At 35.7% G+C, this 13604-nt stretch overlaps 1 protein-coding gene across 1 annotated transcript in view; it reads right to left on the bottom strand.

Moving 5' to 3' along the window:
• Positions 1-654: 654 nt before the first annotated feature.
• The window catches only part of LOC106110172 (nephrin-like), a 100937-nt gene continuing 87987 nt past the window's right edge, over positions 655-13604 (bottom strand). Inside the window, exons 6-18 of the mRNA XM_013291901.1 lie at positions 12670-12876; positions 10336-10481; positions 9684-9831; positions 9057-9187; positions 7647-7806; positions 7188-7349; positions 6349-6483; positions 4766-4939; positions 4145-4294; positions 3696-3801; positions 3100-3242; positions 1606-1742; positions 655-966 (exon numbers count right to left, since the gene is read on the bottom strand). Of these exons, the coding sequence (XP_013147355.1) occupies positions 952-966; positions 1606-1742; positions 3100-3242; positions 3696-3801; positions 4145-4294; positions 4766-4939; positions 6349-6483; positions 7188-7349; positions 7647-7806; positions 9057-9187; positions 9684-9831; positions 10336-10481; positions 12670-12876 (1814 nt within the window). The 3' untranslated portion in view covers positions 655-951. The remainder of the gene's footprint in view (positions 967-1605; positions 1743-3099; positions 3243-3695; positions 3802-4144; positions 4295-4765; positions 4940-6348; positions 6484-7187; positions 7350-7646; positions 7807-9056; positions 9188-9683; positions 9832-10335; positions 10482-12669; positions 12877-13604) is intronic.

Genomic DNA, 13604 nt, shown 5'->3' with positions numbered 1-13604 from the left:
TCGCTAGATGTTATAGTCAATTTTTAGTATTAAGTGATATTACTTTTGAAAAAAAAAACAGATTGAATTGAGAAAAGAAAAACAATTGTAAAAAACAGATTTTTTTTATTTAAGAATCAACATTAATAGTTTATAATCATACATTAGAATTAACCTTAAATATATAATAATTTTCTATATAATGCAAATCTTCGAAGCGAGATACATTTAAAGGAGGTTTCTATTTGCTAAGTAATGAATAACACATAAAAAATGCTATCTTTCAAATAGAATGAAGGGAATTTTAGCGTTTATACGAAACAAAAAACTATCGTTGCCGATGTTTTTTTTTAATTAAAATAAACATCGTGTCTCCTAAGAAGACAAAAAAGTTTGCACTAAAGCCATTCGTACACAACGCTAAGTAAAATTTTGTAATGTCGATTTTAGTCTCGAAGCGACTTAATACAATAAGGTATGCAAGCGCACTTTTCCACTTTCCACTTGTATTTGTGCGCGGCTCACACTTGGCTTATAGTTGGTTAATTCGCTCAAAACTGGACTGTCATTGAACTGCGACCGGACGCAGGCCAAGTATGATCCGCGTTTTATTCGCTATGTTTGTACTGACCGAATAAACAACATGTGTAGAGGATTCGTCCTTTTTTTGTTATCATTTTGTTTTACCTATTTCAACAAAATACATTTTCATATAATTATGTTTGTGTACTTGGTATACAGAGCGCGCTACGCGATACTCACGTCGCGAGCTATGTAAAATTCCCTTGTGTACGACGGGGTTTAGTCACAATGAATAGAAACCTTATTTAAATTCTCACTATAAAATAGGACATTTTTAAAATGATATGGAAGAATTGATCTATAACTTAATACAATTCATTGGCAATATTTGGAATTTACAATGGTAGTCTTTGGATGATTTATTTACAGGACAGCGTTCCATTCTTCTTGTTATCTCTGTGGCACCTGGTGATAAACAGAGTTTGAGTTATGTTAAATAATATAGCTTAAGCCCACGACTCTACCCGTATAAGAACAAAATAGATAAGTAGCCTATGTTTCCTTCCTCTACATTTATGCCCAATTTAATTAAGATCCGTTAAGCGGTTTCGGCTTGAAACTCTAACAAACATCCGTCCATCTAAACTTTCGCGTTTATAATAATAGGATAAAGGGTGATAATGCAGACTTTTAAAGATAATATTTTTGAAATAACTGGATCTGTACAGACAGATCGGAGTGTAGAGCTGAGCAGATTTTTTTTTATCGCAAATAAAATTGAGTTTTACCTAACTAAAAACAAGTTATAAATTTAATTTACTTGTTCTTTATCCAGAGAAGTAACATTAAATCTTATTTCAATAGCTTAAAGGCCATTTTTATTTACGATCAGCTGTTGGTCGCGAAGTCGTCCGCGTAGAATTATACTCAGTGATGACGTAGCTTTTTGATGGTACAGTGAAATCGACCAAGGAATTTTGAGTAATTTCAATACATACAAAAATATAATTCTTTCCTCTTTATAATAGTATTGATTGATCAATTTAGGTTCTAGCGCGGATTTAATTTTAAATAGATTTATAGTAAGATATAGGTTAATCTTACGATGTCGTCGTGCGGCGGCGGCGAGGTGTAGGGTACTTGCGGCGCGGGGGCAGAGGGTTGGCCATCCCCGTGGACATCGCGTATGGTGTAGCTCTTGTTGTCGCTGGATTCCAGCACAACTCGCGGGGGCTCGCTGTCTGATGGTACGATGAGATAAATCTTATTATTTATAGCAAACATCCTGAGTATATAGAGACAACCTGCGTGACATTATGGTGAAATCCTAGACTGAAGATTGAAGATAAGTTTAACGATGTTATAAATATTACTTAGATCACAATTAGAGTGACCAAAAAATGTCAAAGTTAAACAGCTGATCGGCTTAAATATGCCGTCTGAAATATATACCATGCCGACACAGAGCACGCGAGAAATGAATTAGTACGGGTTGACCTTGCCCAGTAGGGCAAGGTGTTAATAAATTTCCTAACTCGCCGAATTACTGTTATGAATCACGGCCGTAAACAGTGTGACTAATTAAGGTAAGTTAGGGCAATCGTCCACTGCATAATGCGATTTTTTAGGCGTTGTAAGCGATAAAATTACAACGCTACTGCCATGTCTAAGTAATTTTTCATCACAATACACACTAATACTAATGTAAAATATATTTAAAGTAGTCTTTTTTCAGTCAGTTTGCATTAAAGTGCGTAGGACAATGTAAAAAATTCTGTGTTGTACTGCGTGTCTCAAACATCGGCGATCAATCAACGATCAAAAGTAGCGATGCACTCGCTTACTACACAGTGTACAATAGACCTAAGGTTGGGGCGCTAACTCCCAAGCGACCGTGTGGTGTCATTAATTTTTGCCGTAATATGGAGTTGCAAATTTTATAATTAAAGTATTTTTGATTTTTCGATGACGATTTCGTTATATTTGAGTAAGTTTAGTGACCTAAATATTTTTAAAACGGAAACATATGACTTTGACATTTAAAAAAAATCATAAATATACTTTAGTTACGTTTTAAAGTGAGAAATTTTAGTATCAATGATTTTATTTTGAACATATAAAAGATTCAATCTTGACTTGAACTGATATAATTTTGAAGTTAAAATGAATTCGTATAATTGAATTAAATTATTCATTATAAGTTTCCAAAGTGAAAGTTCTTCAGTGATGCATAATGTATTAACGTCTGACCTAATTTTAAAATTTATTAAATCTATTTGATTTAGGATTTGACTTCATTTAAATATGTTTTCCGTACAATGTGACATTTGGAATTAAAAAACAAAGAGTCTAGATGTTCTTCCAGACTATCCTCTACATCTGTACCAAATTTCATCGAAATCCATCCAGCCGTTTAGGCTACAAACACTAACAAACATCTCTATCTCAACTTTCGAATTTATAATATTCGTATCAAAATAAAAATGCAATAAACATTCACGTATTCTACATTAAACATAACTAAAATTAAGTATCTTTGCAAATTATGCAGTTTTTTCTCTCAAATCTCAAACAAATAAACCATTAAATGTAACTTACCGGCTTTAGGATTTAGTATATCAGGTTTGGTCTCCATCTTGTCAGCGGGCGCGGGATACGCGATGAGGTAACGTCTCCCATTAGCGTCAACTTGTACCACGCTTTGCGATGGCCTCTTACTAGTTGACGCATTATCACTACGCCTGGATACAAAAAAAATCTTTAATTAAATGCATTTAAAGTAACACCTATAAATGAAATGTACCAAAGAATTATGGTGATAATTTTTCATATATGATAAGGTGGCAAACAAGCAAGCGGCCACCTGAATGTGCCAAAATGGCGAAGTGACCGCTGCCTATAAACATCCGCAATTTTCAAAGACGACGCACATAAAGAGGATATTTTCCCTTTCTATGCGTGTCCTCGACCGTCAAATCCACTTTCTCTTCCCAACCTTTTATTATAAGAAAAGGGCGGGAAGTGTAAGCGACTAAAATTAGACGAGACGCGGTGCTAACAACATAAACAAAATAACTAGAAGAAAAGAACTAGAATTAATTACAGAAGTAAGATTGAATTAATTTTAATTTAATGATTGAAATGATACAGAATATGACAATAATGATGATAATAATTAATAAGAGATAAATTACTTTTTTAATACCAGGACAACGATGGCCGCAATCGCAGTTAGACAAGCTGCCAAACCTGCGAACGCCGCGGCGGCCGGGAACTTTGAGTCTGACCGCGTTGTGTTCTCTAAACAAACAAATATTATCTTATCATCATACTAATATTATAAATGTGAAAGTTTAGAAGAATGGATGGATGTTTGTTAGAGTTTGTAGCCAAAACGGCTGAACTGATCTCTATAAAATTTGGCATGGATGTAGAGGATGGTCTGGAAGAACACATAGGCCACTTACTATCTTTTTTTTAATTACACGCGTAAGGGGTCGCGGCCGAAAGAACTCGATAATTTTAGGAGTTTACTTACAAGAGCTTTACCAGCACAGTGTTAGTAAGGATCTTCTAGACGTCGGATGATTAATAAATGCTGAGTTTGAGAAAATTTTAAACAAAATTCTGGAAGATAACATACCTGTTTGTTTCGCGGCATCTCTGTAAACCATATCTCTTAGTATTACAGGATCTGATGCTCCTTTGTTATTTCTAGCATAAATCGCCAGCGTCTCGTCTTCACTTAACGTATCAAGCTCAAGTAAACTGATGTTCAGCCATACCGACATATCTAGAAGAAAATTAAACTTATCTTAACTAGACGCAACGGTTACATGTATCACTTTAGCAAGTAGATAAATTCTATTAAAAATATTGAAGAAGTCATTTCATTTCTAAACTTCATTTATTATAAGGTGGCAAACCAGCAAGCTGCCACCTAAATCCGCCAAAATGGCGAAGCTAAGCTAAGCTACCCTTTAAGATCCAAAATTGTAGATGCTTGCTTACCCTTAATTGACGGAGAAGACGCACTGAAGGATACTTACTCTTCCTATGCGTCTCCTCCACCGTCAAATCCACGCACCCTTAACATGTTATCCATGTAAGAGAGTAAAACAGGAAAGGGAAATGCTTTACAGATAGGCCTGCACGCATTTGAATGAATTTGAAAAAACGACCTCTCGAAATTTATTTTACCCGTAGAAGTTTCATAATTGAACTGACAAATAACTTGGAATTATTTATTTTTACAAATACGCACCATTTCTTTCAGCTGTCGCATTAACTAATATTCTTCCAGCATCTCCTAGTGCTTCTAAAGTGAAATGTTGTGACAGTCCACCATCATACCCGGCAGTACATTGTATCGCGAGATGAACTTCACCATTCTTCATTATCCTCTTTGCTGTGCAGTTCTTTGGTGGAGATGGACGAGCTATGAAAAGATTTTACAATTTAGTAATAGATGTTTTAATAAAAGAAGATATTTCTGATTTATATCTACTACACGAATAAGTATAAGTTTTAAAGTAAAGAATCTTATCGTTACTTCAATCAATATGGACTGGGTGGACAGAAGCGCCTCAGTATTTGAGGATAATTTTTAAAAAGTAAATGACAAAGGTCCCAAAGTCCTATTTTCTTTTTTATTGACCTAAGGTTCTTTTTTAATTTCCAATTTTATTAAGTGTTCTATGCATTTCGACAAACTATTATAAAATTTAACACATTTTAAATATTCCTTGAATGGGACTTCGGCGCATGTTGGGAAACCAAATGGATAAGTAGAAAGTTGAACGTACTAAGTTTTCTCGTTACCCATTCCATATTGGACGCGTTCGTGATTGCTCCGAGTTGCAAACTTCGCTCGTATTTTAAACCGTATTCGACGAAATTCAGCCGTGGACCGCGAAATTTGATATACCGGCACATTTTAATGAAGCTACCGGAATTAATCATTTTGTTTATCAGTTCTAACGGATTGCTTAGTTGGATGTTTATATTGCTTTTTGGGCGTCCCGCAAGGCACTAATGTAAGCCCTATCATAATTTAAAAGTTTTATGAATCACATTCGATAAACCGCTGCAGAAATTCAAAGTTACATGTGAAGTCAACAAGCATTGATTTAGTGTGGTTGACTAAGGCTAATTGAGGCCGTATAGTGACATTTTGATTATTCGATTTAATCAATTTTAAAATACCACATACTAATATGATAAATGCGAAAGTTTAGATGGATGGATGTTTGTTAGACTTTGTAGCCTAAACGGCTTAACAGATTTCGCTGAAATTTGGTATAGATGTAGAGGATAGTCTGGTAGAACACATAGGCTATTTTTTTTAATTCCACGCGGACGGAGTCGCGGGCTAAAGTAGTATTATATAAGTGGTTGGTGCTACATGATATCCAATTTTTCACATAAAGACATAAAGAAAAATGGAAACTTTGCATTTTCAAATCAATCCACAAATTAAAACTACACTTTTTTATTAATGCTAGATTTCATATTTTTATTATACAACTCATCAAAAATTAACAAGGAAAGTTGAGTCAGAATTTTTTGGTTATGGAAACTGATATTGAAAAGTTTTAGGAGCCTTCAGAGTTACTGGTTTGTAATAAATAAGTAGGGTTTACAGAGGCCCAAACTTTTAACTACAATATCGCACAGCAGTTGTGCGATTGTCGATTATTTGGCAGCCAATTCAACTGTTTAGTTACACAACTAAAAATCGAGGATTTGCTGCACCTCCATATTTGCTCATGGGAATCAAAGCGCGACTGATCAGTTGTGCGATAGTTTAGTTAAAGGTCTGCGCGCTTTAACTTATTATAAAGTTACCTGCTGGTACAATTTGAAAGACGCAGGGTTTCTTCTGCCGGCCAACAGCGTTGGTCGCGCGGCAGAGCAAGGCGCCGTAGTCACGTTCACTCGCCGCGCGGTACCGCAGCTCGCTAGCTGTGCCTCCCGTCGATACTTAGATAAAAATATATTAACATTATCACAAGCTTTTATCTCTCCACTACTGGACAAAAACCTGTTTGGAATACCAGATTAGTACATTAATTTGTATAGATGTACAAGGATAGTCTGGAAGTACACATAGGGTACTCACTTTTGTTTTTTATGTCCACGCGGACGGAGTTGCGAGCAAAAGCTATTATCTTACTAATATTATAAATGCGAAAGTTTAGATGGATAGATGGATAGGTGAATGGATGTTTGTTACTTTTTATCCCTGGAATAGTTACGATTCCCGTGGGATTCATTAAAGTTTTTTAATGTTTACTCGATCATTCTGCAGCAGTTCAACATATCTTACTGAAATTTGGCACAGATATAAAACAAACTCTGGAGTACACATGGGATAAGCTTCATCCCCGAGAAATGTCCGCTTCCTGAGGGATACGTAGCTTTTTTTTAATTTATATAGTTTGTTTTCTTGTCCACGCAGACAAAGTCGCGGGCAACAGCTCGTACCACATAATTTATTGCAATTATAGTATTTTGTTGAAATATATTAAGAAATAAAAGCTAGTTTACTAGAGCGTTCATTTTGTTTAGAAATCAACAGTGTCAGATAAGGCAATAGATTACGGGTATCATAAGATCAGTGTTTTCCTAGATACAATTGACCTCTTTGCTGTAACAAAAGTAAATTTCTGTAGTAAATATGTTACCATATCTAGCGGGTGAGACTTGGAAGCTCTCGCCGCTGTTGTTGAACTGCCAGTAGAAGCTGACGTCAGCGGGGTCCGCGCTCACAGTGCACCGCACGCGCAGAGACTCGTCGAATCTCGCACCGATCAGTAGAGGTGAAGGCTGCTCGCAAATTGGTGCATCTAAAGGAATAGTTGCTGTTAGAAGTTTTATCTCAATAAGAATATACTCTAGTTTAGAATTTCATAAGTACATAATTTACCCGACGTTCTTACGATGAAGGAAATCATCGTGACGCAACCTTCACCTATCAGAGAAGAAATTCAAAAATATATGTGAAGTCAACCAACTCGCAGTGTGCCAGCGTGGTTGACTATGGTCTAGGCACCTCTCAGTTAGGGTATGGTCCAAGCCCCTCACTGGGGACGTACATATAGTAATCTGAAGATAAACTTTTGGAACTATTAATGAATACGTACATTGTACTCTGAGATATACCGCCTGACTACTGGCCTCGCCGATCTGGTTTGCTGCCCTGCAGGTGTAGAGACCAGCGTCGCGTCTCATCACCCGCTGCAGCACCAGCGACTTGGTGCTAATGAAGACACCGGAGGACATGTTCTGTGTCACTTGCTGGTCCTAGAAATTGTGCTGATATTGTAATGAAAAATCTATGAACCATGTTTGAAATGCAAAATAACGTTCATTTTTATTACAATATGAATTATTTCTGAGTTGAAAGGTTGTCCGTGCGTTACCTATCTTAATGGACAGAGAAAATAACCTACAGAGGGAAGATATGTTCCGTCCCCCAAATCAATTAGGATTACATTTTGTATTATTTTGGCATTATTTGACCCGAGTCTTTAGTCTAAGAGTTAGAACGTGCGCACACCTCTGATTAAACTATTGCACCACTGTTTAGTTGCGCTTTGATTGCTATGAGGTGCGCACACTACTCGATTTTTAGTTGTGCAACAAAACAGTTGAATTGTCTGCGAAACAATCGACAATCGTACAACAGTTGTGCTATAGTTTGATCAAAGGTGTGCGCCCGCTTTAACAATAGCGTATTGATTTTTGCTCAGGTGTATTCAAAGGTCTACTCCTCGAATGCTTGAGAAATATTGGCCAATTTGCGCACCGCCGGCAACGGACGCAGTATTTTGTACATGATTATATTTTATGTTCCTTGTTTTAAACCGCAACGCTATTCGGTGGATCGGAGGTTTAGCGGGAAATTTCACGGCGGAAATAAGCCGTTTATTTCGGTTAAATTTGAAATTTTACCTTTCCCAGTTGAATTTTGCGGGTAACAAAACATTAGTTGGATATATTTTTAAGTAAAACGATTTTAATTTCTCTTAGAATCCGTATATTTGTGTATGGAAACTAAAATGTTATTTGATCTATTGCTGCAATACGACAGTAAGCAAAGTACGGTTCGAATTTCAATTAAAACTAGCTGCTGCTCGCGACTTCATCCACGTGAATAAAAAAAAATATTCTATATTACTCAGTGATGACATAGCTTTTTAATGGTGTATGAAATATATGAATTGAAATCGGTTCAATAGTTCTTCAGTTATTTCAATACATATAAAAATCATAAAATACAAAATATCCTCTTTATATTATTAGTATAGACTAGTTGTTGGTCGCGACTTCGTCCGCGTGAAATTGAAATAAATCTACATTTTTTTAATTCACACGTTCTTATGTATGTATGTTAGTCAGTGAAACTGTAGCTTTGTATTGAAATTTTTAAGTTATTTTAATATGTACAAAATCCAAAAATACATTTTTTTCTATTTATAATAATAGTACAGGTACGTATTCTTATTATTGTGTTAATAGTTGTGCGAATATATCTGTGTTAACTCACTCACGTTATGATACCAGGAGATGCGATGCTCTTTCGGGTTTGCTCTGATGTTGCACTCAAAGTACACGTCGTCGCCCTCCTTTATGTCATTGGGGTTGAGTGTACTGCCCAGTGACATGGTGAGAACTGGCCTGTCTGTGAGAGAAACTTCTCATTATCTTTCACTAAACCTTAGTACGATAGTGTCCAGTGTGATGAACAACTATTAAAAAAACTATTTATTCATATCACCACATTTTATCTAAAAAATTAACACTAAAAAATCAGTGTTTTTCCTACAAAAAAAAACACCGTCAAATAAAGGGTTAACACCGCAGTGGGTGCTAATATTGCTACAAATGGAGAAGCCATCTTGGATTTGATTTTCAATTGTTTTATATTTTCACCAGCTATGGTAACACTTTAACTCCAAAACTTTAAGGCTTAGTGAAGATTTGGTACGAGATATCTCCACTCAGCGATAACAATTAACAAAATAAGTCACTGAAAGTGTCATTACGCTCGAGAAGTTGATAAATATGTAAGTAATTTCAAGGTTAGAAGCGAGAATTTTCAAATTATCCAATATTGAACTAAAAATAAAATAAAAACGGGATATACAAAATAAATCAGCGTTATTAAAGGCACTTACAGACTACGCTCATCCTGAAAGAATCTTCTAAAGCCACCCTCAGAATGGGGTTGTCCGCCCGACACCTTATTACCGCCGCGTCGTCTTCCGGCTGAGGAAGCATTGTCAGCCTGCTTATTGTTGACGTCTCGTTCGAAAACTCCGTATTCTACAAACAAATTTAATAATAACACTACTTTGAAATTTTAAAATGTCTTATTTTTTATTTTTACTTTGATGTTTAATTACTTCTTAACTTTTATAACTAACGCAAATTAGATTTGACAAAGTCTTTGTTTAAATGTTTTATGTACAGTCGGGGAAACTGGCGATGTTCCACTTTAAAAGTGTCACTCAACGCAGCTTATAAAATGTCTGTATGAAAAAAAATTGGTTAGTTATTCAAGGCTAGTTACTTTTTATTCTTATTCCTTCGTTTGCACTCACTGCTATCTAATTAGTTATTTGTAGAAAGTAACGGTGTTTGTCTCGTTACAATGAACAAGGCAATTTTTCCTGAAGGACACTGTTAAATTCCGAGACTGTACAAAGCCTTCAAAAGTTAGAATCTTAAAAAAAAGTGTTTAAATTTCATCTTTCCCTTCTAAGTCTCAGTACAATATATGAAAAAGGTGGATTAATAATTCAACTATAATCTATTTTTTTTATGTACCTTTCCCCTGGTATATTTCCTGTTCTCTCTGAACCATGTGATCTGTGCGGGTGGACGACTGCCGTGCGACACGCACACGAGGGTCACCTCCGTATCCGCGGAGACTTGTATCGGCTTCTCAACTATGTACACTGATGTTGGACGAACTAAAACAAAATAATATTTTAAAGCCATTTTTTTATGCACGTGCAATTAAAAAAATAGCAAAAGACAGCCTATGTTACTTAGTGATAACGTAGGTTTTTAATGGTTAAAGAATTTTTGTAATCGGGTCAGTAGTTTTTGTGTTATTTCAATGTTTCCAAAATTAAAAATCTTTTCTCTTTATAATATTAGTCAGAAGTCAAATATTGCCAAACAAGTAAGTGACTATCTAATGTTCCTTAAATAGCGGAGTGTTCATCGATGAATGATTTTTATAGCATTACGAAAAGAAAGTAATTTTTCGTTTAAATAAATCTACATCAAAGAATTGCCGCAGCTCTTGAGCAAAATCCTGTCACAAGAAACTGATATACTCTAAATTATCTAAAATTGAAAACAGTAATCTGTTTTAACTAAGTTAAGCAAGTAGTAAATTTGCAAATGAGTCGGTGTACAGGAAATCTCCTACACGAATGCACATAAATCCATTCGAGACACTAACTACTTGGAAGCTTATACCATTAAACGTGTTGCAGTTTAGTACCAGACATGTACAGATACGCGGATACCTCGACAGAATTACGTAAATAATTAAGCAGAACGTATTTACCTTAGGATACACAAATTAAAATTATACTACAGTAGATATACATGAAATGATTGATTTGATAAGAACATTTACTTCACTAGCATTTAATTGGAAAACATTTGAAAGATATTGGAACCAAATTGCTTAAAATGTACCGAAAATGATTGTAGAAGAGAATAAAGATCTTAAATAAAGGTTATTCAGGCATTTCTTACATAGATAAAAAAAAAGTTTTGACAGGTTTCTATTCTGTAACTTTGATCCAGGATAGTAAAAAAAAAATATATTGGAGAAGAGAGCGAGCAGAGAATCGTCTGATATTAGTTGATTCAACGCCCAACACATTCCGAACACCAGAGGAATATCAGAAGTATCCAGACCTTATGGGAGATTTACGTTCTTTTCTTGAAGACCCCTAAGTCGCAATTGTTTGTAAAAACCATCGACAAGCTATTCCACATCGCAACGTGATATTTTCAATTGTGGAAAATATTGCAATTTACTTTGCAGAAATAATTAAAAAAAAACTTTAATTAGAGCATTAAAATATCTAGAAATGTATCGAACAAGCCGTAAACCAGTCAAAGCGTCTTTGCAAATCCTCGCTGCATTAATCAGGAGCACAGAAACGTGCCAAGACAAATTCGTATCTCACGATTTGTGTGCTCGGCTTTAGCGCAACTTAATTCTGGTAATTGCCTTTGCCGAAGCATCTCTGATACGTTCCAATAGCGCATCATTATATTTGAAACTAGAATGTTTAGCTTTAATTGCAGCTATACAAAGTTTTGTAGTACGATGTGAAATGTATGAGGATCTAATGAACAGATATTGTATGTTATTACACTAAATAAATAGTTACTTGCCAGGAAAAGTTATGAGGAAAAGTATTAGGAGGCCTAATTTTCCCTTCCCTTTCCACGCTTTTCTTAAGAGGAAAGGATGGGAAGGAAAGGTGGATTTGACGATGGCGGAGACGCATAGGAAGGGGAAATGTCCTTTTTATGTGCGTCTCCTCCTCCGTCAACTAAGGGTAGGCAACGCATCTGCAATTGCGGATGTTTATGGGCAGCGGACGCTTTTCATTTCAGTGGATTCAGATGGCCGCTTGCTCGTTTGCCATACTATATTATAAAAAAAAAGTTATGAGTAAGGTTTAATTCGAATACCAGTACCAGGTGCACAAGTTGCTAGCACTATATTTGATTATCCCACAACTTATCACTTAACTTGATATTTTTTGTACCACAAGGTGGCAAACGAGCAAGTGTTGAAGCGACCGCAGACCCTAGGCATCCGGAATTATAGATGCGTTGCCTACCCTTTATCGATAGAAGAGGAAATGCACATAAACAGAATATTTCCCCCTTTTATGCGTCTCCTCCGTCGCCAAATCCGCTTTTCCTTCTCATCCTTGCTCTTAAGAAAAGGGTGAAAAGGAAAAAAGACTTAAATTAAATATTTAACTGGCCTATGCATACTGTCTTAAGGATATTAAGATAAGATTTATTGCTCACTGGCGTATTGGTCACATTTTTCTTGCAGTATAATGCTTACAAATCTAGAAGTCGGCTCATTAATATGTAATCTACTCTACTTACGATGCATTTCAACTCTAGCCGTCCTCTCATGTGGACTGAGTAGTGCAGTGTTGGTGGCCTGACATCTCACAGTCGTGTTCAACCAGCTCCTCTCTGCGCCTCCGATGGAGATTTTACTAACAATCACTTTGCCATCGTTCTTAAGTATAGTATGGTCTTCTATAGTTCTATTGTTGATCAGCCACGTGAGCGTTGGTTGTGGACGACCTGGGTGACAAAAATTGGTAATTATACTGTGTTAAACTAGATGTAAGGTTAATTATTAGTATTTGAATAGTGGCATAGCTAATATTTCTTCTAAATAAGCTTGTCATTGTTTGTGTTTTTTATTGTTATAAAATGTTGACAGCATAAAAATATATCTATGAGTTTCTTCGTTTATTAAATTATTGTGCTCTTCTTTTATTCGCAGAGCAAAGCTAAATGTTACTTATTATGTAAATAAAAATGTAACACAATATGGAAGAACAAAACAGATTCGAAACAAAATCACAAATACCTATCAGACGAGGTTCGAAAGAGTTTAAAAAGTTTTGATAACAAGCGGGGCGAGTGGAAGCCAATCTTGCTAAATCCAATACGGCCGTTCCGAGGCGGTGAGCTCAGAACTTAGGTTAAGAGATACCAACTGTCACAAAGTTTTCTAGATTACTTCAATCAGCCAGCAAAGAGATCAATATAACACGCTACAAAAACTGAAGACTAACACTTTGTTTCTTTAAGATCATCTTGGGAAGAATAAAGTGAATAACAGCTTCACAATTGGATGACAGATACTAGCTTTCACTTGCGACTCTAGCCCCGATAAATTAAAAAAAAGGAAGTGATATAAGTATTATTCCAGTCTATCCACTACATCTCTGCAAAATATCATCGAAATCCGTCCAACCGTTAGGGCTACAAACTCTAACAAACATACCTCAATCCATTCAAAC

Source organism: Papilio polytes, unplaced genomic scaffold (assembly GCF_000836215.1).
Source record: "Papilio polytes unplaced genomic scaffold, Ppol_1.0 DF820844.1, whole genome shotgun sequence".
NCBI lineage: Eukaryota > Metazoa > Arthropoda > Insecta > Lepidoptera > Papilionidae > Papilio > Papilio polytes.
The sequence above is the reverse complement of the archived record's forward strand: the minus strand, read 5'-3'. Positions and strand labels throughout refer to the sequence as shown.